Source organism: Hydractinia symbiolongicarpus, chromosome 9 (assembly GCF_029227915.1).
Source record: "Hydractinia symbiolongicarpus strain clone_291-10 chromosome 9, HSymV2.1, whole genome shotgun sequence".
Lineage (NCBI taxonomy): Eukaryota > Metazoa > Cnidaria > Hydrozoa > Anthoathecata > Hydractiniidae > Hydractinia > Hydractinia symbiolongicarpus.
Genome location: NC_079883.1, coordinates 9,416,564 through 9,441,798, shown reverse-complemented (window position 1 = coordinate 9,441,798; position 25,235 = coordinate 9,416,564). Strand labels below are relative to the sequence as shown.

At 40.4% G+C, this 25,235-nt stretch overlaps 1 protein-coding gene and 12 non-coding genes across 13 annotated transcripts; 5 read left to right on the top strand and 8 right to left on the bottom strand.

The window, feature by feature from the left end:
• The first annotated feature begins 527 nt into the window (after positions 1–527).
• On the top strand, positions 528–1,402 carry LOC130657577 (histone H1-delta-like). Its single transcript, XM_057460565.1, has one exon. The coding sequence runs from the start codon at positions 774–776 to the stop codon at positions 1,311–1,313; it is 540 nt and encodes a 179-aa protein (XP_057316548.1). The 5' UTR covers positions 528–773; the 3' UTR covers positions 1,314–1,402.
• Positions 1,403–4,652: 3,250 nt separating this feature from the next.
• Positions 4,653–4,771, top strand: LOC130661633 (5S ribosomal RNA). The gene has a single exon (XR_008988811.1). It is a non-coding gene; the product is annotated as a 5S ribosomal RNA (ribosomal RNA).
• A 350-nt stretch (positions 4,772–5,121) lies between these two features.
• LOC130659900 (U1 spliceosomal RNA) lies at positions 5,122–5,286 on the bottom strand. Its single transcript, XR_008987103.1, has one exon. It is a non-coding gene; the product is annotated as a U1 spliceosomal RNA (small nuclear RNA).
• A 185-nt stretch (positions 5,287–5,471) lies between these two features.
• LOC130660945 (U2 spliceosomal RNA) lies at positions 5,472–5,663 on the bottom strand. The gene has a single exon (XR_008988142.1). It is a non-coding gene; the product is annotated as a U2 spliceosomal RNA (small nuclear RNA).
• Positions 5,664–10,528: 4,865 nt separating this feature from the next.
• On the top strand, positions 10,529–10,647 carry LOC130661632 (5S ribosomal RNA). The gene has a single exon (XR_008988810.1). It is a non-coding gene; the product is annotated as a 5S ribosomal RNA (ribosomal RNA).
• A 350-nt stretch (positions 10,648–10,997) lies between these two features.
• On the bottom strand, positions 10,998–11,162 carry LOC130659898 (U1 spliceosomal RNA). Its single transcript, XR_008987102.1, has one exon. It is a non-coding gene; the product is annotated as a U1 spliceosomal RNA (small nuclear RNA).
• A 185-nt stretch (positions 11,163–11,347) lies between these two features.
• LOC130660944 (U2 spliceosomal RNA) lies at positions 11,348–11,539 on the bottom strand. Its single transcript, XR_008988140.1, has one exon. It is a non-coding gene; the product is annotated as a U2 spliceosomal RNA (small nuclear RNA).
• A 3,113-nt stretch (positions 11,540–14,652) lies between these two features.
• On the top strand, positions 14,653–14,771 carry LOC130661631 (5S ribosomal RNA). Its single transcript, XR_008988808.1, has one exon. It is a non-coding gene; the product is annotated as a 5S ribosomal RNA (ribosomal RNA).
• Positions 14,772–15,121: 350 nt separating this feature from the next.
• On the bottom strand, positions 15,122–15,286 carry LOC130659897 (U1 spliceosomal RNA). Its single transcript, XR_008987101.1, has one exon. It is a non-coding gene; the product is annotated as a U1 spliceosomal RNA (small nuclear RNA).
• Positions 15,287–15,471: 185 nt separating this feature from the next.
• On the bottom strand, positions 15,472–15,663 carry LOC130660943 (U2 spliceosomal RNA). Its single transcript, XR_008988139.1, has one exon. It is a non-coding gene; the product is annotated as a U2 spliceosomal RNA (small nuclear RNA).
• A 4,865-nt stretch (positions 15,664–20,528) lies between these two features.
• LOC130661630 (5S ribosomal RNA) lies at positions 20,529–20,647 on the top strand. The gene has a single exon (XR_008988807.1). It is a non-coding gene; the product is annotated as a 5S ribosomal RNA (ribosomal RNA).
• A 350-nt stretch (positions 20,648–20,997) lies between these two features.
• Positions 20,998–21,162, bottom strand: LOC130659896 (U1 spliceosomal RNA). Its single transcript, XR_008987100.1, has one exon. It is a non-coding gene; the product is annotated as a U1 spliceosomal RNA (small nuclear RNA).
• Positions 21,163–21,347: 185 nt separating this feature from the next.
• Positions 21,348–21,539, bottom strand: LOC130660942 (U2 spliceosomal RNA). The gene has a single exon (XR_008988138.1). It is a non-coding gene; the product is annotated as a U2 spliceosomal RNA (small nuclear RNA).
• Positions 21,540–25,235: the final 3,696 nt, after the last annotated feature.

The following is a 25,235-nucleotide window of genomic DNA, read 5'->3' as shown; positions in this document are numbered from 1 at the left end:
ACGATACTAAGTGCGTGATATTACTTTCCAATATGACTGCGTACATTCCGTTTATCAACGCATTACGCCAGAACGTGCGCGCGCGTTACACAGTAGACCATGCAGCCGAAATGCGACAGTGCGACCCTGCCAGGAGTCGAACCTGGAATCCCCTGATTCGTAGTCAGATGCCTTATCCATTGGGCCACAGGGCCATGCTTATGACTTCGCCCCATCGTTATTTTGGCTTGCGCATTCGTTTTACTTACGACAGAATTCTTCGTGTTTGTAGCCATGAAAGAAAGGGACTTCTGTGAGTGAATTTTTTTACTGTGGTCTAATAAAAAAGTCGAAACGCAGTGCCCAATATATGAATTGCTCCTAATAGCCGGAAACAGGCCGTGTCGATGATGTAGGCCGACATACGCAACGCAAACCAAAGAACGCTTTATGAAAATCCTAACACGGGCGCGGAAGAAGCCCAAATTAACAGAGTAGATGTAATGCTGAAGACCTCAAACTCCAGCAGCTTCTCTTTCAGACTATTGCGTCGTGCTACAAATAAAAATTAACATGCTTTCGCATAGTCGCGGCACCCAAAACGGACATTATACGATGTACAGAAACACACATTTCTGTTTTCGCGCCAAATCAATTCCCGGGAGTGGTACTTTTACGTCCGCATACTTCGCACCGTCTTAAATTAAATCTCATTTACACGGTAATGTTTAGTATACTTCTACTGTGATAACAAGCATCGTTTATCGTTGGATTGTTGTAAGAAAACATTAAAAATGAGTGAAGCAGCTTCTCCAAAGAAAATCGCACCCAAGAAGAAACCTGCTGCAAAGAAGACAGCTGATCACCCTAAATATGTGGACATGATCAAGGCTGCTATCGCTACCCTAAAGGAACGCGGTGGTTCATCTCGCCAAGCTATTACAAAATATATTCATGCAAATTACAAAGTTGCTGAAAACTCAGATCATCATCTGAAAATGGCTCTTAAACGAGGAGTAACATCAGGCGATTTGATTCAAACTAAAGGCACTGGTGCTTCTGGATCATTCAAGCTAGGTCAGGTAAAAAAAGAAAAACCTAAGAAAAAGGCCGCAGCAAAAAAGCCAACGGCAAAGAAGCCTACTGCAAAGAAAAGTACACCAAAAAAGAAGAGCACGCCAAAGAAAGCAGCAAAGAAGCCTGCCACAAAGAAAGCCTCGGCTAAGAAACCAGCAGCTAAGAAACCCACAAAGAAGCCTGTTGCTAAAAAACCTGCAGCAAAGAAGGTCAAAAAGACTCCCAAAAAGGCAGCAAAGAAGACCGCAAAAAAATAATTTGTGTGTATCTGGCTATTACATTAACAAACGGCTATTTTTATAGCCACACATTTACAAAAAAACATTATCTTGGTACAAAGTTAAACTTGTTTAAGTCACTTAAACAGTTAAAAAAGAGTAATTTTAAGATTAGATTCCCTAAGTTTAAGTATTTTCGTTTTTAAATTTCTTATTTTCTTGCTTTTACTTTTCTTGCCCTTCATATTTTTAACATTGTCAAACTTTATGTAGCATAAAATTTTTATGTAGCATAAAATTTAAACAGAAAGCAGAACAAAGTTTGATATAAAAAGCTAGCCGTAATATTTTTTATGGATGTGTGGCTATAAAAATAGCCGTTTTTTGTTTGGTAAGATGCTTAGGCACGTTCCCCACGAATTCTTCTTGCCAACTGGATGTCTTTAGGCATGATTGTAACTCGTTTTGCGTGAATGGCACACAAGTTAGTATCCTCGAACAAGCCAACAAGGTACGCTTCAGAAGCCTCTTGCAGAGCCATAACGGCTGTGCTCTGGAATCGCAGATCTGTTTTGAAGTCCTGAGCAATTTCTCGCACAAGACGCTGGAAAGGCAACTTGCGGATCAAGAGCTCGGTTGACTTCTGGTATCTTCTGATTTCTCTGAGAGCAACTGTACCAGGTCTGTAACGATGTGGTTTTTTCACTCCTCCAGTAGCTGGTGCGCTTTTCCTCGCAGCTTTAGTGGCGAGTTGTTTTCGTGGAGCCTTTCCTCCAGTAGATTTACGTGCAGTTTGCTTTGTACGAGCCATATTTTAAGAAGTCGATGTAGTACGGATACACAAGACGGTCTAAAATGCACTATCGCGCCAAAGTTTTATTTCTCATATTGATTGACAGCTAAGGTTCAAAACAAACCATTTGATTGGTGCTAAGAAAGTAATTTCTGATTGGCTGCATAATGACATTACGCTCATTACTTTAACATTTTTATAAAATCTGTGTTTTTTGGCTACGGGAAAACGGCTGTATCTTCTGATACACAAAAGCTTTTGACTTTTTTTTTTTTTAGTAAGTAGCAGAAGGTTTGGCGAATTCCAACGATGCCAAATTTATTGCCTTACTGAAACATTAAGACCACGAATTTTTAAAAAAACTACAGTTTTACTTAAAAAAATGTACAAAATGTTCGGAACATTTTGTAATGACGCAACTCTATTGGTTAATTAGGGTGTTTCCACGAGCAGTAGGTAATTTTATGGCCTCTTTTTAAAGCTGTCTGAATTCTGTTAACTCAAACGTTGTTTTTGTACTCGTTCTGTACGCAACTATATCAATATGTCTGGACGCGGAAAAGGAGGTAAAGGATTGGGAAAAGGAGGTGCTAAACGTCACCGAAAAATTCTTCGAGATAACATTCAGGGAATCACAAAACCTGCTATTCGACGTCTTGCTCGACGAGGTGGTGTCAAACGTATCTCTGGCCTTATCTATGAGGAAACCAGAGGTGTACTGAAGGTTTTCTTAGAGAATGTTATTCGTGATGCTGTAACCTACACAGAGCACGCTAAACGCAAGACCGTTACCGCTATGGATGTTGTTTATGCCTTAAAACGTCAAGGAAGAACTCTTTACGGATTCGGAGGTTAAGCGTTGTCATTGCTCAACAAAAACGGCTATTTTTATAGCCACAAATCTTTTAAAACATTACTTTGTGCACGCTTCCAAATTACACAATGTGTAAAGTCTTGTCACAGTTACATTTATTGCTATACGATACTATGTCATATATGACACAAAAAAAATTTAGAAATACTTTGTAGGGTTAATTTGCCTGGGAGTGTTTCCGTGAAAAGCTGGGTTAAGTTAAATGTAAGCAATAACATGGATCAATGTACTTGTCTTTTCTGCAAGTACAGCTAATAATACGTATGAAAAGTGAAGCTAATCCACACACACACATGGGGAAGTATTTTAAATGTAGGCTAGTGTTCTTAAGCACATTATTTAGAAGTTTTATTAACTTCGGTTAACTTGTAGTGACGCCAAGTAAATGTTTTTTTAAAGATGTGTGGTCTTAAAAAAGACCGTTTGTGTTTGGTAGACGTTGGTTTACTTGCTGCTTGTGTATTTTGTGACGGCTTTTGTTCCTTCACTGACTGCGTGTTTTGCAAGTTCTCCAGGCAAGAGAAGACGTACTGCGGTTTGAATTTCACGAGAAGAGATGGTCGACTTTTTGTTTTGAAGAGCCAAACGCGAAGCTTCGGAAGCAATGCGCTCAAAGATGTCGTTGACAAATGAGTTCATGATGCTCATAGCTTTGCTTGAAACTCCGACATCTGGGTGAACTTGTTTCAAAACATTGTAGATGTAAATAGCATAACTTTCCTTTCTCTTTCTCTTGCGTTTCTTTTCACCAGTTCCACCAATCTTTCCTCCTTTTTTGCCGGCTCTTTTTTCACCTTTCTTGGCTACTTTAGGTGCCTGTTTTCCTCCTTTAGCTGCTGCGTCAGACATGGTTAAAAATTTTTGCTACTTAACTTGTAAATAAGCATTAAACTGCAAGTCAAAACTTTTTGTTTATAAGTAAAAAAATCGGATCGAATTCGATCCGAAAACGCCGATACGCAATTTAATTGGTTAAAAAAAAAATCTTTTGTTTAATACTTAATTATGATTGGTTAAAAAAACATGATTTCGATCCTATTTTTATGATGAAAAAACGAGTAAAGTTTATTTCGTTAACACTTACGTTAAATATTCGTACGTTTTTGTATTAACTTACAAATCAAATCGCAGTTATGTCTGGACGTGGAAAAGGTGGAAAAGCTAAGGCTAAAGCCAAGACAAGATCCTCAAGAGCTGGACTTCAATTTCCAGTCGGTAGAGTGCATAGATTCCTTCGTAGAGGGCACTATGCTAACCGAATTGGATCTGGAGCACCAGTTTACTTAGCAGCCGTCTTGGAATATTTATCTGCTGAGATATTGGAGTTGGCTGGTAACGCAGCAAGAGACAACAAAAAAGCTAGGATTATTCCAAGACATTTACAATTGGCTGTTCGTAATGATGAAGAATTAAACAAACTTTTGAGCGGTGTAACCATTGCAGCTGGTGGTGTTTTGCCAAACATTCAAGCTGTCTTACTCCCAAAGAAGAACGACAAAGGACAGAAGAAGTAAACCGCTACACTCAGAAAACAACGGCTATTTTTATAGCCACACATCTTTAAAAAAACATTGTTTTTTTCACAAAACTATAACCTTAAAGTCTAATAGATAATCCATGCATACGCCTTGTCCTAAGTAACTCAAAGAAATTAAATAAAAAAATTTGATCACAACGTCAAAATAAATTGCACGTATTTGCCCCTACTAATGTCTACGGCCATACCACGATGAACACACCCGTTCTCGTCTGATCACGGAAGTTAAGCATCGTCGGGCCGGGATAGTACTTGGATGGGGGACCGCCTGGGAACTCCCGGTGTCGTAGGCTTTTCATTTTCATTTGTTGCCTTTTCATTTCAATGGTGCTGTGATATATTTCTTGTTATAACAATTAAGGAACGTGGCGGTTGTTGAAAGTGTTTCCTATGACATTTTCCTACGACATTTTCAGGTGATAGTACGAGAAAAAAGAGCTTTCAAATGCATACAAACTCGATCTATTGCCGATCATCCAATAACCCTGACGGAATGGCAAATAAAATAAAATTCCGCCGCCTTCCGAGGACTTATATCGCAATCACGTTTCGTAACAGCCAAGCGAGGTTTTACCTTAGCGTTTAAGTCACCACCGACATTTGGCCGCGCAACTTTTCTAAGCTCATTCATTTTGACTTAAGGAGGGGGCGAGCGCGGACGCAGGCCCCCACTACCAGAAATTGTACGGTCGAGTTACTGACGTTTGCAGTAATCGCAGAGGTCAGCCCAAGCGTAGTGCAATGCAAGAGCCTCACTCTGGAAGAAAACCCTCATTGATCAGTCTTTACTTCCCCGTCAGGTAAGTATGAGTTGGAACTGCACCGTAGCATGAGGGTACCCTTCAAAGTTTGTTAATGCTTGTGGCTTGAGTGTGTTATAAACTGCCGTGTCGCGGGGCATAGGCTGTATTCTCCCCCAGTGTACGCGTTTTGTTCCCGCCGTAGACTATGCAGAGTGCCGTCGGAAAGAGGACTGCTATTATTCTTTTATTGCTTATGTGGGCCGCCATCGGTAATAGTGCAACACCAAGGCAACCCGTGGTCACGGCGTGAATGAATCCACCTCCATGACCCAAGGCCAAAAATCAGATTAATATACTGACCATTCAGAGAATGGCCTACCAGATATTAAACTGATAAGAACAGATACTACACTTGATCTTAGCCATTAGGCCGAGAAGCGATAAAGAACAAGCGTTGCCATGATAGGCATCGTCCACACACCGTAACTGCTTGTGGAGCATGTCACGTTACTGTAAAGCTTACAACTGTCACCGCGTACGGATGGACGGCGACATAGTAAAAATCACGGCTGTTGATTTAGCCGTAGGATGGAGAGCGACTGTAGCGAGTGGATGGTAACTTACATGAATGCTAACAAAGGCGACGATACTAAGTGCGTGATATTACTTTCCAATATGACTGCGTACATTCCGTTTATCAACGCATTACGCCAGAACGTGCGCGCGCGTTACACAGTAGACCATGCAGCCGAAATGCGACAGTGCGACCCTGCCAGGAGTCGAACCTGGAATCCCCTGATTCGTAGTCAGATGCCTTATCCATTGGGCCACAGGGCCATGCTTATGACTTCGCCCCATCGTTATTTTGGCTTGCGCATTCGTTTTACTTACGACAGAATTCTTCGTGTTTGTAGCCATGAAAGAAAGGGACTTCTGTGAGTGAATTTTTTTACTGTGGTCTAATAAAAAAGTCGAAACGCAGTGCCCAATATATGAATTGCTCCTAATAGCCGGAAACAGGCCGTGTCGATGATGTAGGCCGACATACGCAACGCAAACCAAAGAACGCTTTATGAAAATCCTAACACGGGCGCGGAAGAAGCCCAAATTAACAGAGTAGATGTAATGCTGAAGACCTCAAACTCCAGCAGCTTCTCTTTCAGACTATTGCGTCGTGCTACAAATAAAAATTAACATGCTTTCGCATAGTCGCGGCACCCAAAACGGACATTATACGATGTACAGAAACACACATTTCTGTTTTCGCGCCAAATCAATTCCCGGGAGTGGTACTTTTACGTCCGCATACTTCGCACCGTCTTAAATTATATCTCATTTACACGGTAATGTTTAGTATACTTCTACTGTGATAACAAGCATCGTTTATCGTTGGATTGTTGTAAGAAAACATTAAAAATGAGTGAAGCAGCTTCTCCAAAGAAAATCGCACCCAAGAAGAAACCTGCTGCAAAGAAGACAGCTGATCACCCTAAATATGTGGACATGATCAAGGCTGCTATCGCTACCCTAAAGGAACGCGGTGGTTCATCTCGCCAAGCTATTACAAAATATATTCATGCAAATTACAAAGTTGCTGAAAACTCAGATCATCATCTGAAAATGGCTCTTAAACGAGGAGTAACATCAGGCGATTTGATTCAAACTAAAGGCACTGGTGCTTCTGGATCATTCAAGCTAGGTCAGGTAAAAAAAGAAAAACCTAAGAAAAAGGCCGCAGCAAAAAAGCCAACGGCAAAGAAGCCTACTGCAAAGAAAAGTACACCAAAAAAGAAGCCAGCAAAGAAGAGCACGCCAAAGAAAGCAGCAAAGAAGCCTGCCACAAAGAAAGCCTCGGCTAAGAAACCAGCAGCTAAGAAACCCACAAAGAAGCCTGTTGCTAAAAAACCTGCAGCAAAGAAGGTCAAAAAGACTCCCAAAAAGGCAGCAAAGAAGACCGCAAAAAAATAATTTGTGTGTATCTGGCTATTACATTAACAAACGGCTATTTTTATAGCCACACATTTACAAAAAAACATTATCTTGGTACAAAGTTAAACTTGTTTAAGTCACTTAAACAGTTAAAAAAGAGTAATTTTAAGATTAGATTCCCTAAGTTTAAGTATTTTCGTTTTTAAATTTCTTATTTTCTTGCTTTTACTTTTCTTGCCCTTCATATTTTTAACATTGTCAAACTTTATGTAGCATAAAATTTTTATGTAGCATAAAATTTAAACAGAAAGCAGAACAAAGTTTGATATAAAAAGCTAGCCGTAATATTTTTTATGGATGTGTGGCTATAAAAATAGCCGTTTTTTGTTTGGTAAGATGCTTAGGCACGTTCCCCACGAATTCTTCTTGCCAACTGGATGTCTTTAGGCATGATTGTAACTCGTTTTGCGTGAATGGCACACAAGTTAGTATCCTCGAACAAGCCAACAAGGTACGCTTCAGAAGCCTCTTGCAGAGCCATAACGGCTGTGCTCTGGAATCGCAGATCTGTTTTGAAGTCCTGAGCAATTTCTCGCACAAGACGCTGGAAAGGCAACTTGCGGATCAAGAGCTCGGTTGACTTCTGGTATCTTCTGATTTCTCTGAGAGCAACTGTACCAGGTCTGTAACGATGTGGTTTTTTCACTCCTCCAGTAGCTGGTGCGCTTTTCCTCGCAGCTTTAGTGGCGAGTTGTTTTCGTGGAGCCTTTCCTCCAGTAGATTTACGTGCAGTTTGCTTTGTACGAGCCATATTTTAAGAAGTCGATGTAGTACGGATACACAAGACGGTCTAAAATGCACTATCGCGCCAAAGTTTTATTTCTCATATTGATTGACAGCTAAGGTTCAAAACAAACCATTTGATTGGTGCTAAGAAAGTAATTTCTGATTGGCTGCATAATGACATTACGCTCATTACTTTAACATTTTTATAAAATCTGTGTTTTTTGGCTACGGGAAAACGGCTGTATCTTCTGATACACAAAAGCTTTTGACTTTTTTTTTTTTTAGTAAGTAGCAGAAGGTTTGGCGAATTCCAACGATGCCAAATTTATTGCCTTACTGAAACATTAAGACCACGAATTTTTAAAAAAACTACAGTTTTACTTAAAAAAATGTACAAAATGTTCGGAACATTTTGTAATGACGCAACTCTATTGGTTAATTAGGGTGTTTCCACGAGCAGTAGGTAATTTTATGGCCTCTTTTTAAAGCTGTCTGAATTCTGTTAACTCAAACGTTGTTTTTGTACTCGTTCTGTACGCAACTATATCAATATGTCTGGACGCGGAAAAGGAGGTAAAGGATTGGGAAAAGGAGGTGCTAAACGTCACCGAAAAATTCTTCGTGATAACATTCAGGGAATCACAAAACCTGCTATTCGACGTCTTGCTCGACGAGGTGGTGTCAAACGTATCTCTGGCCTTATCTATGAGGAAACCAGAGGTGTACTGAAGGTTTTCTTAGAGAATGTTATTCGTGATGCTGTAACCTACACAGAGCACGCTAAACGCAAGACCGTTACCGCTATGGATGTTGTTTATGCCTTAAAACGTCAAGGAAGAACTCTTTACGGATTCGGAGGTTAAGCGTTGTCATTGCTCAACAAAAACGGCTATTTTTATAGCCACAAATCTTTTAAAACATTACTTTGTGCACGCTTCCAAATTACACAATGTGTAAAGTCTTGTCACAGTTACATTTATTGCTATACGATACTATGTCATATATGACACAAAAAAAATTTAGAAATACTTTGTAGGGTTAATTTGCCTGGGAGTGTTTCCGTGAAAAGCTGGGTTAAGTTAAATGTAAGCAATAACATGGATCAATGTACTTGTCTTTTCTGCAAGTACAGCTAATAATACGTATGAAAAGTGAAGCTAATCCACACACACACATGGGGAAGTATTTTAAATGTAGGCTAGTGTTCTTAAGCACATTATTTAGAAGTTTTATTAACTTCGGTTAACTTGTAGTGACGCCAAGTAAATGTTTTTTTAAAGATGTGTGGTCTTAAAAAAGACCGTTTGTGTTTGGTAGACGTTGGTTTACTTGCTGCTTGTGTATTTTGTGACGGCTTTTGTTCCTTCACTGACTGCGTGTTTTGCAAGTTCTCCAGGCAAGAGAAGACGTACTGCGGTTTGAATTTCACGAGAAGAGATGGTCGACTTTTTGTTTTGAAGAGCCAAACGCGAAGCTTCGGAAGCAATGCGCTCAAAGATGTCGTTGACAAATGAGTTCATGATGCTCATAGCTTTGCTTGAAACTCCGACATCTGGGTGAACTTGTTTCAAAACATTGTAGATGTAAATAGCATAACTTTCCTTTCTCTTTCTCTTGCGTTTCTTTTCACCAGTTCCACCAATCTTTCCTCCTTTTTTGCCGGCTCTTTTTTCACCTTTCTTGGCTACTTTAGGTGCCTGTTTTCCTCCTTTAGCTGCTGCGTCAGACATGGTTAAAAATTTTTGCTACTTAACTTGTAAATAAGCATTAAACTGCAAGTCAAAACTTTTTGTTTATAAGTAAAAAAATCGGATCGAATTCGATCCGAAAACGCCGATACGCAATTTAATTGGTTAAAAAAAAAATCTTTTGTTTAATACTTAATTATGATTGGTTAAAAAAACATGATTTCGATCCTATTTTTATGATGAAAAAACGAGTAAAGTTTATTTCGTTAACACTTACGTTAAATATTCGTACGTTTTTGTATTAACTTACAAATCAAATCGCAGTTATGTCTGGACGTGGAAAAGGTGGAAAAGCTAAGGCTAAAGCCAAGACAAGATCCTCAAGAGCTGGACTTCAATTTCCAGTCGGTAGAGTGCATAGATTCCTTCGTAGAGGGCACTATGCTAACCGAATTGGATCTGGAGCACCAGTTTACTTAGCAGCCGTCTTGGAATATTTATCTGCTGAGATATTGGAGTTGGCTGGTAACGCAGCAAGAGACAACAAAAAAGCTAGGATTATTCCAAGACATTTACAATTGGCTGTTCGTAATGATGAAGAATTAAACAAACTTTTGAGCGGTGTAACCATTGCAGCTGGTGGTGTTTTGCCAAACATTCAAGCTGTCTTACTCCCAAAGAAGAACGACAAAGGACAGAAGAAGTAAACCGCTACACTCAGAAAACAACGGCTATTTTTATAGCCACACATCTTTAAAAAAACATTGTTTTTTTCACAAAACTATAACCTTAAAGTCTAATAGATAATCCATGCATACGCCTTGTCCTAAGTAACTCAAAGAAATTAAATAAAAAAATTTGATCACAACGTCAAAATAAATTGCACGTATTTGCCCCTACTAATGTCTACGGCCATACCACGATGAACACACCCGTTCTCGTCTGATCACGGAAGTTAAGCATCGTCGGGCCGGGATAGTACTTGGATGGGGGACCGCCTGGGAACTCCCGGTGTCGTAGGCTTTTCATTTTCATTTGTTGCCTTTTCATTTCAATGGTGCTGTGATATATTTCTTGTTATAACAATTAAGGAACGTGGCGGTTGTTGAAAGTGTTTCCTATGACATTTTCCTACGACATTTTCAGGTGATAGTACGAGAAAAAAGAGCTTTCAAATGCATACAAACTCGATCTATTGCCGATCATCCAATAACCCTGACGGAATGGCAAATAAAATAAAATTCCGCCGCCTTCCGAGGACTTATATCGCAATCACGTTTCGTAACAGCCAAGCGAGGTTTTACCTTAGCGTTTAAGTCACCACCGACATTTGGCCGCGCAACTTTTCTAAGCTCATTCATTTTGACTTAAGGAGGGGGCGAGCGCGGACGCAGGCCCCCACTACCAGAAATTGTACGGTCGAGTTACTGACGTTTGCAGTAATCGCAGAGGTCAGCCCAAGCGTAGTGCAATGCAAGAGCCTCACTCTGGAAGAAAACCCTCATTGATCAGTCTTTACTTCCCCGTCAGGTAAGTATGAGTTGGAACTGCACCGTAGCATGAGGGTACCCTTCAAAGTTTGTTAATGCTTGTGGCTTGAGTGTGTTATAAACTGCCGTGTCGCGGGGCATAGGCTGTATTCTCCCCCAGTGTACGCGTTTTGTTCCCGCCGTAGACTATGCAGAGTGCCGTCGGAAAGAGGACTGCTATTATTCTTTTATTGCTTATGTGGGCCGCCATCGGTAATAGTGCAACACCAAGGCAACCCGTGGTCACGGCGTGAATGAATCCACCTCCATGACCCAAGGCCAAAAATCAGATTAATATACTGACCATTCAGAGAATGGCCTACCAGATATTAAACTGATAAGAACAGATACTACACTTGATCTTAGCCATTAGGCCGAGAAGCGATAAAGAACAAGCGTTGCCATGATAGGCATCGTCCACACACCGTAACTGCTTGTGGAGCATGTCACGTTACTGTAAAGCTTACAACTGTCACCGCGTACGGATGGACGGCGACATAGTAAAAATCACGGCTGTTGATTTAGCCGTAGGATGGAGAGCGACTGTAGCGAGTGGATGGTAACTTACATGAATGCTAACAAAGGCGACGATACTAAGTGCGTGATATTACTTTCCAATATGACTGCGTACATTCCGTTTATCAACGCATTACGCCAGAACGTGCGCGCGCGTTACACAGTAGACCATGCAGCCGAAATGCGACAGTGCGACCCTGCCAGGAGTCGAACCTGGAATCCCCTGATTCGTAGTCAGATGCCTTATCCATTGGGCCACAGGGCCATGCTTATGACTTCGCCCCATCGTTATTTTGGCTTGCGCATTCGTTTTACTTACGACAGAATTCTTCGTGTTTGTAGCCATGAAAGAAAGGGACTTCTGTGAGTGAATTTTTTTACTGTGGTCTAATAAAAAAGTCGAAACGCAGTGCCCAATATATGAATTGCTCCTAATAGCCGGAAACAGGCCGTGTCGATGATGTAGGCCGACATACGCAACGCAAACCAAAGAACGCTTTATGAAAATCCTAACACGGGCGCGGAAGAAGCCCAAATTAACAGAGTAGATGTAATGCTGAAGACCTCAAACTCCAGCAGCTTCTCTTTCAGACTATTGCGTCGTGCTACAAATAAAAATTAACATGCTTTCGCATAGTCGCGGCACCCAAAACGGACATTATACGATGTACAGAAACACACATTTCTGTTTTCGCGCCAAATCAATTCCCGGGAGTGGTACTTTTACGTCCGCATACTTCGCACCGTCTTAAATTATATCTCATTTACACGGTAATGTTTAGTATACTTCTACTGTGATAACAAGCATCGTTTATCGTTGGATTGTTGTAAGAAAACATTAAAAATGAGTGAAGCAGCTTCTCCAAAGAAAATCGCACCCAAGAAGAAACCTGCTGCAAAGAAGACAGCTGATCACCCTAAATATGTGGACATGATCAAGGCTGCTATCGCTACCCTAAAGGAACGCGGTGGTTCATCTCGCCAAGCTATTACAAAATATATTCATGCAAATTACAAAGTTGCTGAAAACTCAGATCATCATCTGAAAATGGCTCTTAAACGAGGAGTAACATCAGGCGATTTGATTCAAACTAAAGGCACTGGTGCTTCTGGATCATTCAAGCTAGGTCAGGTAAAAAAAGAAAAACCTAAGAAAAAGGCCGCAGCAAAAAAGCCAACGGCAAAGAAGCCTACTGCAAAGAAAAGTACACCAAAAAAGAAGCCAGCAAAGAAGAGCACGCCAAAGAAAGCAGCAAAGAAGCCTGCCACAAAGAAAGCCTCGGCTAAGAAACCAGCAGCTAAGAAACCCACAAAGAAGCCTGTTGCTAAAAAACCTGCAGCAAAGAAGGTCAAAAAGACTCCCAAAAAGGCAGCAAAGAAGACCGCAAAAAAATAATTTGTGTGTATCTGGCTATTACATTAACAAACGGCTATTTTTATAGCCACACATTTACAAAAAAACATTATCTTGGTACAAAGTTAAACTTGTTTAAGTCACTTAAACAGTTAAAAAAGAGTAATTTTAAGATTAGATTCCCTAAGTTTAAGTATTTTCGTTTTTAAATTTCTTATTTTCTTGCTTTTACTTTTCTTGCCCTTCATATTTTTAACATTGTCAAACTTTATGTAGCATAAAATTTTTATGTAGCATAAAATTTAAACAGAAAGCAGAACAAAGTTTGATATAAAAAGCTAGCCGTAATATTTTTTATGGATGTGTGGCTATAAAAATAGCCGTTTTTTGTTTGGTAAGATGCTTAGGCACGTTCCCCACGAATTCTTCTTGCCAACTGGATGTCTTTAGGCATGATTGTAACTCGTTTTGCGTGAATGGCACACAAGTTAGTATCCTCGAACAAGCCAACAAGGTACGCTTCAGAAGCCTCTTGCAGAGCCATAACGGCTGTGCTCTGGAATCGCAGATCTGTTTTGAAGTCCTGAGCAATTTCTCGCACAAGACGCTGGAAAGGCAACTTGCGGATCAAGAGCTCGGTTGACTTCTGGTATCTTCTGATTTCTCTGAGAGCAACTGTACCAGGTCTGTAACGATGTGGTTTTTTCACTCCTCCAGTAGCTGGTGCGCTTTTCCTCGCAGCTTTAGTGGCGAGTTGTTTTCGTGGAGCCTTTCCTCCAGTAGATTTACGTGCAGTTTGCTTTGTACGAGCCATATTTTAAGAAGTCGATGTAGTACGGATACACAAGACGGTCTAAAATGCACTATCGCGCCAAAGTTTTATTTCTCATATTGATTGACAGCTAAGGTTCAAAACAAACCATTTGATTGGTGCTAAGAAAGTAATTTCTGATTGGCTGCATAATGACATTACGCTCATTACTTTAACATTTTTATAAAATCTGTGTTTTTTGGCTACGGGAAAACGGCTGTATCTTCTGATACACAAAAGCTTTTGACTTTTTTTTTTTTTAGTAAGTAGCAGAAGGTTTGGCGAATTCCAACGATGCCAAATTTATTGCCTTACTGAAACATTAAGACCACGAATTTTTAAAAAAACTACAGTTTTACTTAAAAAAATGTACAAAATGTTCGGAACATTTTGTAATGACGCAACTCTATTGGTTAATTAGGGTGTTTCCACGAGCAGTAGGTAATTTTATGGCCTCTTTTTAAAGCTGTCTGAATTCTGTTAACTCAAACGTTGTTTTTGTACTCGTTCTGTACGCAACTATATCAATATGTCTGGACGCGGAAAAGGAGGTAAAGGATTGGGAAAAGGAGGTGCTAAACGTCACCGAAAAATTCTTCGTGATAACATTCAGGGAATCACAAAACTACACTCAGAAAACAACGGCTATTTTTATAGCCACACATCTTTAAAAAAACATTGTTTTTTTCACAAAACTATAACCTTAAAGTCTAATAGATAATCCATGCATACGCCTTGTCCTAAGTAACTCAAAGAAATTAAATAAAAAAATTTGATCACAACGTCAAAATAAATTGCACGTATTTGCCCCTACTAATGTCTACGGCCATACCACGATGAACACACCCGTTCTCGTCTGATCACGGAAGTTAAGCATCGTCGGGCCGGGATAGTACTTGGATGGGGGACCGCCTGGGAACTCCCGGTGTCGTAGGCTTTTCATTTTCATTTGTTGCCTTTTCATTTCAATGGTGCTGTGATATATTTCTTGTTATAACAATTAAGGAACGTGGCGGTTGTTGAAAGTGTTTCCTATGACATTTTCCTACGACATTTTCAGGTGATAGTACGAGAAAAAAGAGCTTTCAAATGCATACAAACTCGATCTATTGCCGATCATCCAATAACCCTGACGGAATGGCAAATAAAATAAAATTCCGCCGCCTTCCGAGGACTTATATCGCAATCACGTTTCGTAACAGCCAAGCGAGGTTTTACCTTAGCGTTTAAGTCACCACCGACATTTGGCCGCGCAACTTTTCTAAGCTCATTCATTTTGACTTAAGGAGGGGGCGAGCGCGGACGCAGGCCCCCACTACCAGAAATTGTACGGTCGAGTTACTGACGTTTGCAGTAATCGCAGAGGTCAGCCCAAGCGTAGTGCAATGCAAGAGCCTCACTCTGGAAGAAAACCCTCATTGATCAGTCTTTACTTCCCCGTCAGGTAAGTATGAGTTGGAACTGCACCGTAGCATGAGGGTACCCTTCAAAGTTTGTTAATGCTTGTGGCTTGAGTGTGTTATAAACTGCCGTGTCGCGGGGCATAGGCTGTATTCTCCCCCAGTGTACGCGTTTTGTTCCCGCCGTAGACTATGCAGAGTGCCGTCGGAAAGAGGACTGCTATTATTCTTTTATTGCTTATGTGGGCCGCCATCGGTAATAGTGCAACACCAAGGCAACCCGTGGTCACGGCGTGAATGAATCCACCTCCATGACCCAAGGCCAAAAATCAGATTAATATACTGACCATTCAGAGAATGGCCTACCAGATATTAAACTGATAAGAACAGATACTACACTTGATCTTAGCCATTAGGCCGAGAAGCGATAAAGAACAAGCGTTGCCATGATAGGCATCGTCCACACACCGTAACTGCTTGTGGAGCATGTCACGTTACTGTAAAGCTTACAACTGTCACCGCGTACGGATGGACGGCGACATAGTAAAAATCACGGCTGTTGATTTAGCCGTAGGATGGAGAGCGACTGTAGCGAGTGGATGGTAACTTACATGAATGCTAACAAAGGCGACGATACTAAGTGCGTGATATTACTTTCCAATATGACTGCGTACATTCCGTTTATCAACGCATTACGCCAGAACGTGCGCGCGCGTTACACAGTAGACCATGCAGCCGAAATGCGACAGTGCGACCCTGCCAGGAGTCGAACCTGGAATCCCCTGATTCGTAGTCAGATGCCTTATCCATTGGGCCACAGGGCCATGCTTATGACTTCGCCCCATCGTTATTTTGGCTTGCGCATTCGTTTTACTTACGACAGAATTCTTCGTGTTTGTAGCCATGAAAGAAAGGGACTTCTGTGAGTGAATTTTTTTACTGTGGTCTAATAAAAAAGTCGAAACGCAGTGCCCAATATATGAATTGCTCCTAATAGCCGGAAACAGGCCGTGTCGATGATGTAGGCCGACATACGCAACGCAAACCAAAGAACGCTTTATGAAAATCCTAACACGGGCGCGGAAGAAGCCCAAATTAACAGAGTAGATGTAATGCTGAAGACCTCAAACTCCAGCAGCTTCTCTTTCAGACTATTGCGTCGTGCTACAAATAAAAATTAACATGCTTTCGCATAGTCGCGGCACCCAAAACGGACATTATACGATGTACAGAAACACACATTTCTGTTTTCGCGCCAAATCAATTCCCGGGAGTGGTACTTTTACGTCCGCATACTTCGCACCGTCTTAAATTATATCTCATTTACACGGTAATGTTTAGTATACTTCTACTGTGATAACAAGCATCGTTTATCGTTGGATTGTTGTAAGAAAACATTAAAAATGAGTGAAGCAGCTTCTCCAAAGAAAATCGCACCCAAGAAGAAACCTGCTGCAAAGAAGACAGCTGATCACCCTAAATATGTGGACATGATCAAGGCTGCTATCGCTACCCTAAAGGAACGCGGTGGTTCATCTCGCCAAGCTATTACAAAATATATTCATGCAAATTACAAAGTTGCTGAAAACTCAGATCATCATCTGAAAATGGCTCTTAAACGAGGAGTAACATCAGGCGATTTGATTCAAACTAAAGGCACTGGTGCTTCTGGATCATTCAAGCTAGGTCAGGTAAAAAAAGAAAAACCTAAGAAAAAGGCCGCAGCAAAAAAGCCAACGGCAAAGAAGCCTACTGCAAAGAAAAGTACACCAAAAAAGAAGCCAGCAAAGAAGAGCACGCCAAAGAAAGCAGCAAAGAAGCCTGCCACAAAGAAAGCCTCGGCTAAGAAACCAGCAGCTAAGAAACCCACAAAGAAGCCTGTTGCTAAAAAACCTGCAGCAAAGAAGGTCAAAAAGACTCCCAAAAAGGCAGCAAAGAAGACCGCAAAAAAATAATTTGTGTGTATCTGGCTATTACATTAACAAACGGCTATTTTTATAGCCACACATTTACAAAAAAACATTATCTTGGTACAAAGTTAAACTTGTTTAAGTCACTTAAACAGTTAAAAAAGAGTAATTTTAAGATTAGATTCCCTAAGTTTAAGTATTTTCGTTTTTAAATTTCTTATTTTCTTGCTTTTACTTTTCTTGCCCTTCATATTTTTAACATTGTCAAACTTTATGTAGCATAAAATTTTTATGTAGCATAAAATTTAAACAGAAAGCAGAACAAAGTTTGATATAAAAAGCTAGCCGTAATATTTTTTATGGATGTGTGGCTATAAAAATAGCCGTTTTTTGTTTGGTAAGATGCTTAGGCACGTTCCCCACGAATTCTTCTTGCCAACTGGATGTCTTTAGGCATGATTGTAACTCGTTTTGCGTGAATGGCACACAAGTTAGTATCCTCGAACAAGCCAACAAGGTACGCTTCAGAAGCCTCTTGCAGAGCCATAACGGCTGTGCTCTGGAATCGCAGATCTGTTTTGAAGTCCTGAGCAATTTCTCGCACAAGACGCTGGAAAGGCAACTTGCGGATCAAGAGCTCGGTTGACTTCTGGTATCTTCTGATTTCTCTGAGAGCAACTGTACCAGGTCTGTAACGATGTGGTTTTTTCACTCCTCCAGTAGCTGGTGCGCTTTTCCTCGCAGCTTTAGTGGCGAGTTGTTTTCGTGGAGCCTTTCCTCCAGTAGATTTACGTGCAGTTTGCTTTGTACGAGCCATATTTTAAGAAGTCGATGTAGTACGGATACACAAGACGGTCTAAAATGCACTATCGCGCCAAAGTTTTATTTCTCATATTGATTGACAGCTAAGGTTCAAAACAAACCATTTGATTGGTGCTAAGAAAGTAATTTCTGATTGGCTGCATAATGACATTACGCTCATTACTTTAACATTTTTATAAAATCTGTGTTTTTTGGCTACGGGAAAACGGCTGTATCTTCTGATACACAAAAGCTTTTGACTTTTTTTTTTTTTAGTAAGTAGCAGAAGGTTTGGCGAATTCCAACGATGCCAAATTTATTGCCTTACTGAAACATTAAGACCACGAATTTTTAAAAAAACTACAGTTTTACTTAAAAAAATGTACAAAATGTTCGGAACATTTTGTAATGACGCAACTCTATTGGTTAATTAGGGTGTTTCCACGAGCAGTAGGTAATTTTATGGCCTCTTTTTAAAGCTGTCTGAATTCTGTTAACTCAAACGTTGTTTTTGTACTCGTTCTGTACGCAACTATATCAATATGTCTGGACGCGGAAAAGGAGGTAAAGGATTGGGAAAAGGAGGTGCTAAACGTCACCGAAAAATTCTTCGTGATAACATTCAGGGAATCACAAAACCTGCTATTCGACGTCTTGCTCGACGAGGTGGTGTCAAACGTATCTCTGGCCTTATCTATGAGGAAACCAGAGGTGTACTGAAGGTTTTCTTAGAGAATGTTATTCGTGATGCTGTAACCTACACAGAGCACGCTAAACGCAAGACCGTTACCGCTATGGATGTTGTTTATGCCTTAAAACGTCAAGGAAGAACTCTTTACGGATTCGGAGGTTAAGCGTTGTCATTGCTCAACAAAAACGGCTATTTTTATAGCCACAAATCTTTTAAAACATTACTTTGTGCACGCTTCCAAATTACACAATGTGTAAAGTCTTGTCACAGTTACATTTATTGCTATACGATACTATGTCATATATGACACAAAAAAAATTTAGAAATACTTTGTAGGGTTAATTTGCCTGGGAGTGTTTCCGTGAAAAGCTGGGTTAAGTTAAATGTAAGCAATAACATGGATCAATGTACTTGTCTTTTCTGCAAGTACAGCTAATAATACGTATGAAAAGTGAAGCTAATCCACACACACACATGGGGAAGTATTTTAAATGTAGGCTAGTGTTCTTAAGCACATTATTTAGAAGTTTTATTAACTTCGGTTAACTTGTAGTGACGCCAAGTAAATGTTTTTTTAAAGATGTGTGGTCTTAAAAAAGACCGTTTGTGTTTGGTAGACGTTGGTTTACTTGCTGCTTGTGTATTTTGTGACGGCTTTTGTTCCTTCACTGACTGCGTGTTTTGCAAGTTCTCCAGGCAAGAGAAGACGTACTGCGGTTTGAATTTCACGAGAAGAGATGGTCGACTTTTTGTTTTGAAGAGCCAAACGCGAAGCTTCGGAAGCAATGCGCTCAAAGATGTCGTTGACAAATGAGTTCATGATGCTCATAGCTTTGCTTGAAACTCCGACATCTGGGTGAACTTGTTTCAAAACATTGTAGATGTAAATAGCATAACTTTCCTTTCTCTTTCTCTTGCGTTTCTTTTCACCAGTTCCACCAATCTTTCCTCCTTTTTTGCCGGCTCTTTTTTCACCTTTCTTGGCTACTTTAGGTGCCTGTTTTCCTCCTTTAGCTGCTGCGTCAGACATGGTTAAAAATTTTTGCTACTTAACTTGTAAATAAGCATTAAACTGCAAGTCAAAACTTTTTGTTTATAAGTAAAAAAATCGGATCGAATTCGATCCGAAAACGCCGATACGCAATTTAATTGGTTAAAAAAAAAATCTTTTGTTTAATACTTAATTATGATTGGTTAAAAAAACATGATTTCGATCCTATTTTTATGATGAAAAAACGAGTAAAGTTTATTTCGTTAACACTTACGTTAAATATTCGTACGTTTTTGTATTAACTTACAAATCAAATCGCAGTTATGTCTGGACGTGGAAAAGGTGGAAAAGCTAAGGCTAAAGCCAAGACAAGATCCTCAAGAGCTGGACTTCAATTTCCAGTCGGTAGAGTGCATAGATTCCTTCGTAGAGGGCACTATGCTAACCGAATTGGATCTGGAGCACCAGTTTACTTAGCAGCCGTCTTGGAATATTTATCTGCTGAGATATTGGAGTTGGCTGGTAACGCAGCAAGAGACAACAAAAAAGCTAGGATTATTCCAAGACATTTACAATTGGCTGTTCGTAATGATGAAGAATTAAACAAACTTTTGAGCGGTGTAACCATTGCAGCTGGTGGTGTTTTGCCAAACATTCAAGCTGTCTTACTCCCAAAGAAGAACGACAAAGGACAGAAGAAGTAAACCGCTACACTCAGAAAACAACGGCTATTTTTATAGCCACACATCTTTAAAAAAACATTGTTTTTTTCACAAAACTATAACCTTAAAGTCTAATAGATAATCCATGCATACGCCTTGTCCTAAGTAACTCAAAGAAATTAAATAAAAAAATTTGATCACAACGTCAAAATAAATTGCACGTATTTGCCCCTACTAATGTCTACGGCCATACCACGATGAACACACCCGTTCTCGTCTGATCACGGAAGTTAAGCATCGTCGGGCCGGGATAGTACTTGGATGGGGGACCGCCTGGGAACTCCCGGTGTCGTAGGCTTTTCATTTTCATTTGTTGCCTTTTCATTTCAATGGTGCTGTGATATATTTCTTGTTATAACAATTAAGGAACGTGGCGGTTGTTGAAAGTGTTTCCTATGACATTTTCCTACGACATTTTCAGGTGATAGTACGAGAAAAAAGAGCTTTCAAATGCATACAAACTCGATCTATTGCCGATCATCCAATAACCCTGACGGAATGGCAAATAAAATAAAATTCCGCCGCCTTCCGAGGACTTATATCGCAATCACGTTTCGTAACAGCCAAGCGAGGTTTTACCTTAGCGTTTAAGTCACCACCGACATTTGGCCGCGCAACTTTTCTAAGCTCATTCATTTTGACTTAAGGAGGGGGCGAGCGCGGACGCAGGCCCCCACTACCAGAAATTGTACGGTCGAGTTACTGACGTTTGCAGTAATCGCAGAGGTCAGCCCAAGCGTAGTGCAATGCAAGAGCCTCACTCTGGAAGAAAACCCTCATTGATCAGTCTTTACTTCCCCGTCAGGTAAGTATGAGTTGGAACTGCACCGTAGCATGAGGGTACCCTTCAAAGTTTGTTAATGCTTGTGGCTTGAGTGTGTTATAAACTGCCGTGTCGCGGGGCATAGGCTGTATTCTCCCCCAGTGTACGCGTTTTGTTCCCGCCGTAGACTATGCAGAGTGCCGTCGGAAAGAGGACTGCTATTATTCTTTTATTGCTTATGTGGGCCGCCATCGGTAATAGTGCAACACCAAGGCAACCCGTGGTCACGGCGTGAATGAATCCACCTCCATGACCCAAGGCCAAAAATCAGATTAATATACTGACCATTCAGAGAATGGCCTACCAGATATTAAACTGATAAGAACAGATACTACACTTGATCTTAGCCATTAGGCCGAGAAGCGATAAAGAACAAGCGTTGCCATGATAGGCATCGTCCACACACCGTAACTGCTTGTGGAGCATGTCACGTTACTGTAAAGCTTACAACTGTCACCGCGTACGGATGGACGGCGACATAGTAAAAATCACGGCTGTTGATTTAGCCGTAGGATGGAGAGCGACTGTAGCGAGTGGATGGTAACTTACATGAATGCTAACAAAGGCGACGATACTAAGTGCGTGATATTACTTTCCAATATGACTGCGTACATTCCGTTTATCAACGCATTACGCCAGAACGTGCGCGCGCGTTACACAGTAGACCATGCAGCCGAAATGCGACAGTGCGACCCTGCCAGGAGTCGAACCTGGAATCCCCTGATTCGTAGTCAGATGCCTTATCCATTGGGCCACAGGGCCATGCTTATGACTTCGCCCCATCGTTATTTTGGCTTGCGCATTCGTTTTACTTACGACAGAATTCTTCGTGTTTGTAGCCATGAAAGAAAGGGACTTCTGTGAGTGAATTTTTTTACTGTGGTCTAATAAAAAAGTCGAAACGCAGTGCCCAATATATGAATTGCTCCTAATAGCCGGAAACAGGCCGTGTCGATGATGTAGGCCGACATACGCAACGCAAACCAAAGAACGCTTTATGAAAATCCTAACACGGGCGCGGAAGAAGCCCAAATTAACAGAGTAGATGTAATGCTGAAGACCTCAAACTCCAGCAGCTTCTCTTTCAGACTATTGCGTCGTGCTACAAATAAAAATTAACATGCTTTCGCATAGTCGCGGCACCCAAAACGGACATTATACGATGTACAGAAACACACATTTCTGTTTTCGCGCCAAATCAATTCCCGGGAGTGGTACTTTTACGTCCGCATACTTCGCACCGTCTTAAATTATATCTCATTTACACGGTAATGTTTAGTATACTTCTACTGTGATAACAAGCATCGTTTATCGTTGGATTGTTGTAAGAAAACATTAAAAATGAGTGAAGCAGCTTCTCCAAAGAAAATCGCACCCAAGAAGAAACCTGCTGCAAAGAAGACAGCTGATCACCCTAAATATGTGGACATGATCAAGGCTGCTATCGCTACCCTAAAGGAACGCGGTGGTTCATCTCGCCAAGCTATTACAAAATATATTCATGCAAATTACAAAGTTGCTGAAAACTCAGATCATCATCTGAAAATGGCTCTTAAACGAGGAGTAACATCAGGCGATTTGATTCAAACTAAAGGCACTGGTGCTTCTGGATCATTCAAGCTAGGTCAGGTAAAAAAAGAAAAACCTAAGAAAAAGGCCGCAGCAAAAAAGCCAACGGCAAAGAAGCCTACTGCAAAGAAAAGTACACCAAAAAAGAAGCCAGCAAAGAAGAGCACGCCAAAGAAAGCAGCAAAGAAGCCTGCCACAAAGAAAGCCTCGGCTAAGAAACCAGCAGCTAAGAAACCCACAAAGAAGCCTGTTGCTAAAAAACCTGCAGCAAAGAAGGTCAAAAAGACTCCCAAAAAGGCAGCAAAGAAGACCGCAAAAAAATAATTTGTGTGTATCTGGCTATTACATTAACAAACGGCTATTTTTATAGCCACACATTTACAAAAAAACATTATCTTGGTACAAAGTTAAACTTGTTTAAGTCACTTAAACAGTTAAAAAAGAGTAATTTTAAGATTAGATTCCCTAAGTTTAAGTATTTTCGTTTTTAAATTTCTTATTTTCTTGCTTTTACTTTTCTTGCCCTTCATATTTTTAACATTGTCAAACTTTATGTAGCATAAAATTTTTATGTAGCATAAAATTTAAACAGAAAGCAGAACAAAGTTTGATATAAAAAGCTAGCCGTAATATTTTTTATGGATGTGTGGCTATAAAAATAGCCGTTTTTTGTTTGGTAAGATGCTTAGGCACGTTCCCCACGAATTCTTCTTGTCAACTGGATGTCTTTAGGCATGATTGTAACTCGTTTTGCGTGAATGGCACACAAGTTAGTATCCTCGAACAAGCCAACAAGGTACGCTTCAGAAGCCTCTTGCAGAGCCATAACGGCTGTGCTCTGGAATCGCAGATCTGTTTTGAAGTCCTGAGCAATTTCTCGCACAAGACGCTGGAAAGGCAACTTGCGGATCAAGAGCTCGGTTGACTTCTGGTATCTTCTGATTTCTCTGAGAGCAACTGTACCAGGTCTGTAACGATGTGGTTTTTTCACTCCTCCAGTAGCTGGTGCGCTTTTCCTCGCAGCTTTAGTGGCGAGTTGTTTTCGTGGAGCCTTTCCTCCAGTAGATTTACGTGCAGTTTGCTTTGTACGAGCCATATTTTAAGAAGTCGATGTAGTACGGATACACAAGACGGTCTAAAATGCACTATCGCGCCAAAGTTTTATTTCTCATATTGATTGACAGCTAAGGTTCAAAACAAACCATTTGATTGGTGCTAAGAAAGTAATTTCTGATTGGCTGCATAATGACATTACGCTCATTACTTTAACATTTTTATAAAATCTGTGTTTTTTGGCTACGGGAAAACGGCTGTATCTTCTGATACACAAAAGCTTTTGACTTTTTTTTTTTTTAGTAAGTAGCAGAAGGTTTGGCGAATTCCAACGATGCCAAATTTATTGCCTTACTGAAACATTAAGACCACGAATTTTTAAAAAAACTACAGTTTTACTTAAAAAAATGTACAAAATGTTCGGAACATTTTGTAATGACGCAACTCTATTGGTTAATTAGGGTGTTTCCACGAGCAGTAGGTAATTTTATGGCCTCTTTTTAAAGCTGTCTGAATTCTGTTAACTCAAACGTTGTTTTTGTACTCGTTCTGTACGCAACTATATCAATATGTCTGGACGCGGAAAAGGAGGTAAAGGATTGGGAAAAGGAGGTGCTAAACGTCACCGAAAAATTCTTCGTGATAACATTCAGGGAATCACAAAACCTGCTATTCGACGTCTTGCTCGACGAGGTGGTGTCAAACGTATCTCTGGCCTTATCTATGAGGAAACCAGAGGTGTACTGAAGGTTTTCTTAGAGAATGTTATTCGTGATGCTGTAACCTACACAGAGCACGCTAAACGCAAGACCGTTACCGCTATGGATGTTGTTTATGCCTTAAAACGTCAAGGAAGAACTCTTTACGGATTCGGAGGTTAAGCGTTGTCATTGCTCAACAAAAACGGCTATTTTTATAGCCACAAATCTTTTAAAACATTACTTTGTGCACGCTTCCAAATTACACAATGTGTAAAGTCTTGTCACAGTTACATTTATTGCTATACGATACTATGTCATATATGACACAAAAAAAATTTAGAAATACTTTGTAGGGTTAATTTGCCTGGGAGTGTTTCCGTGAAAAGCTGGGTTAAGTTAAATGTAAGCAATAACATGGATCAATGTACTTGTCTTTTCTGCAAGTACAGCTAATAATACGTATGAAAAGTGAAGCTAATCCACACACACACATGGGGAAGTATTTTAAATGTAGGCTAGTGTTCTTAAGCACATTATTTAGAAGTTTTATTAACTTCGGTTAACTTGTAGTGACGCCAAGTAAATGTTTTTTTAAAGATGTGTGGTCTTAAAAAAGACCGTTTGTGTTTGGTAGACGTTGGTTTACTTGCTGCTTGTGTATTTTGTGACGGCTTTTGTTCCTTCACTGACTGCGTGTTTTGCAAGTTCTCCAGGCAAGAGAAGACGTACTGCGGTTTGAA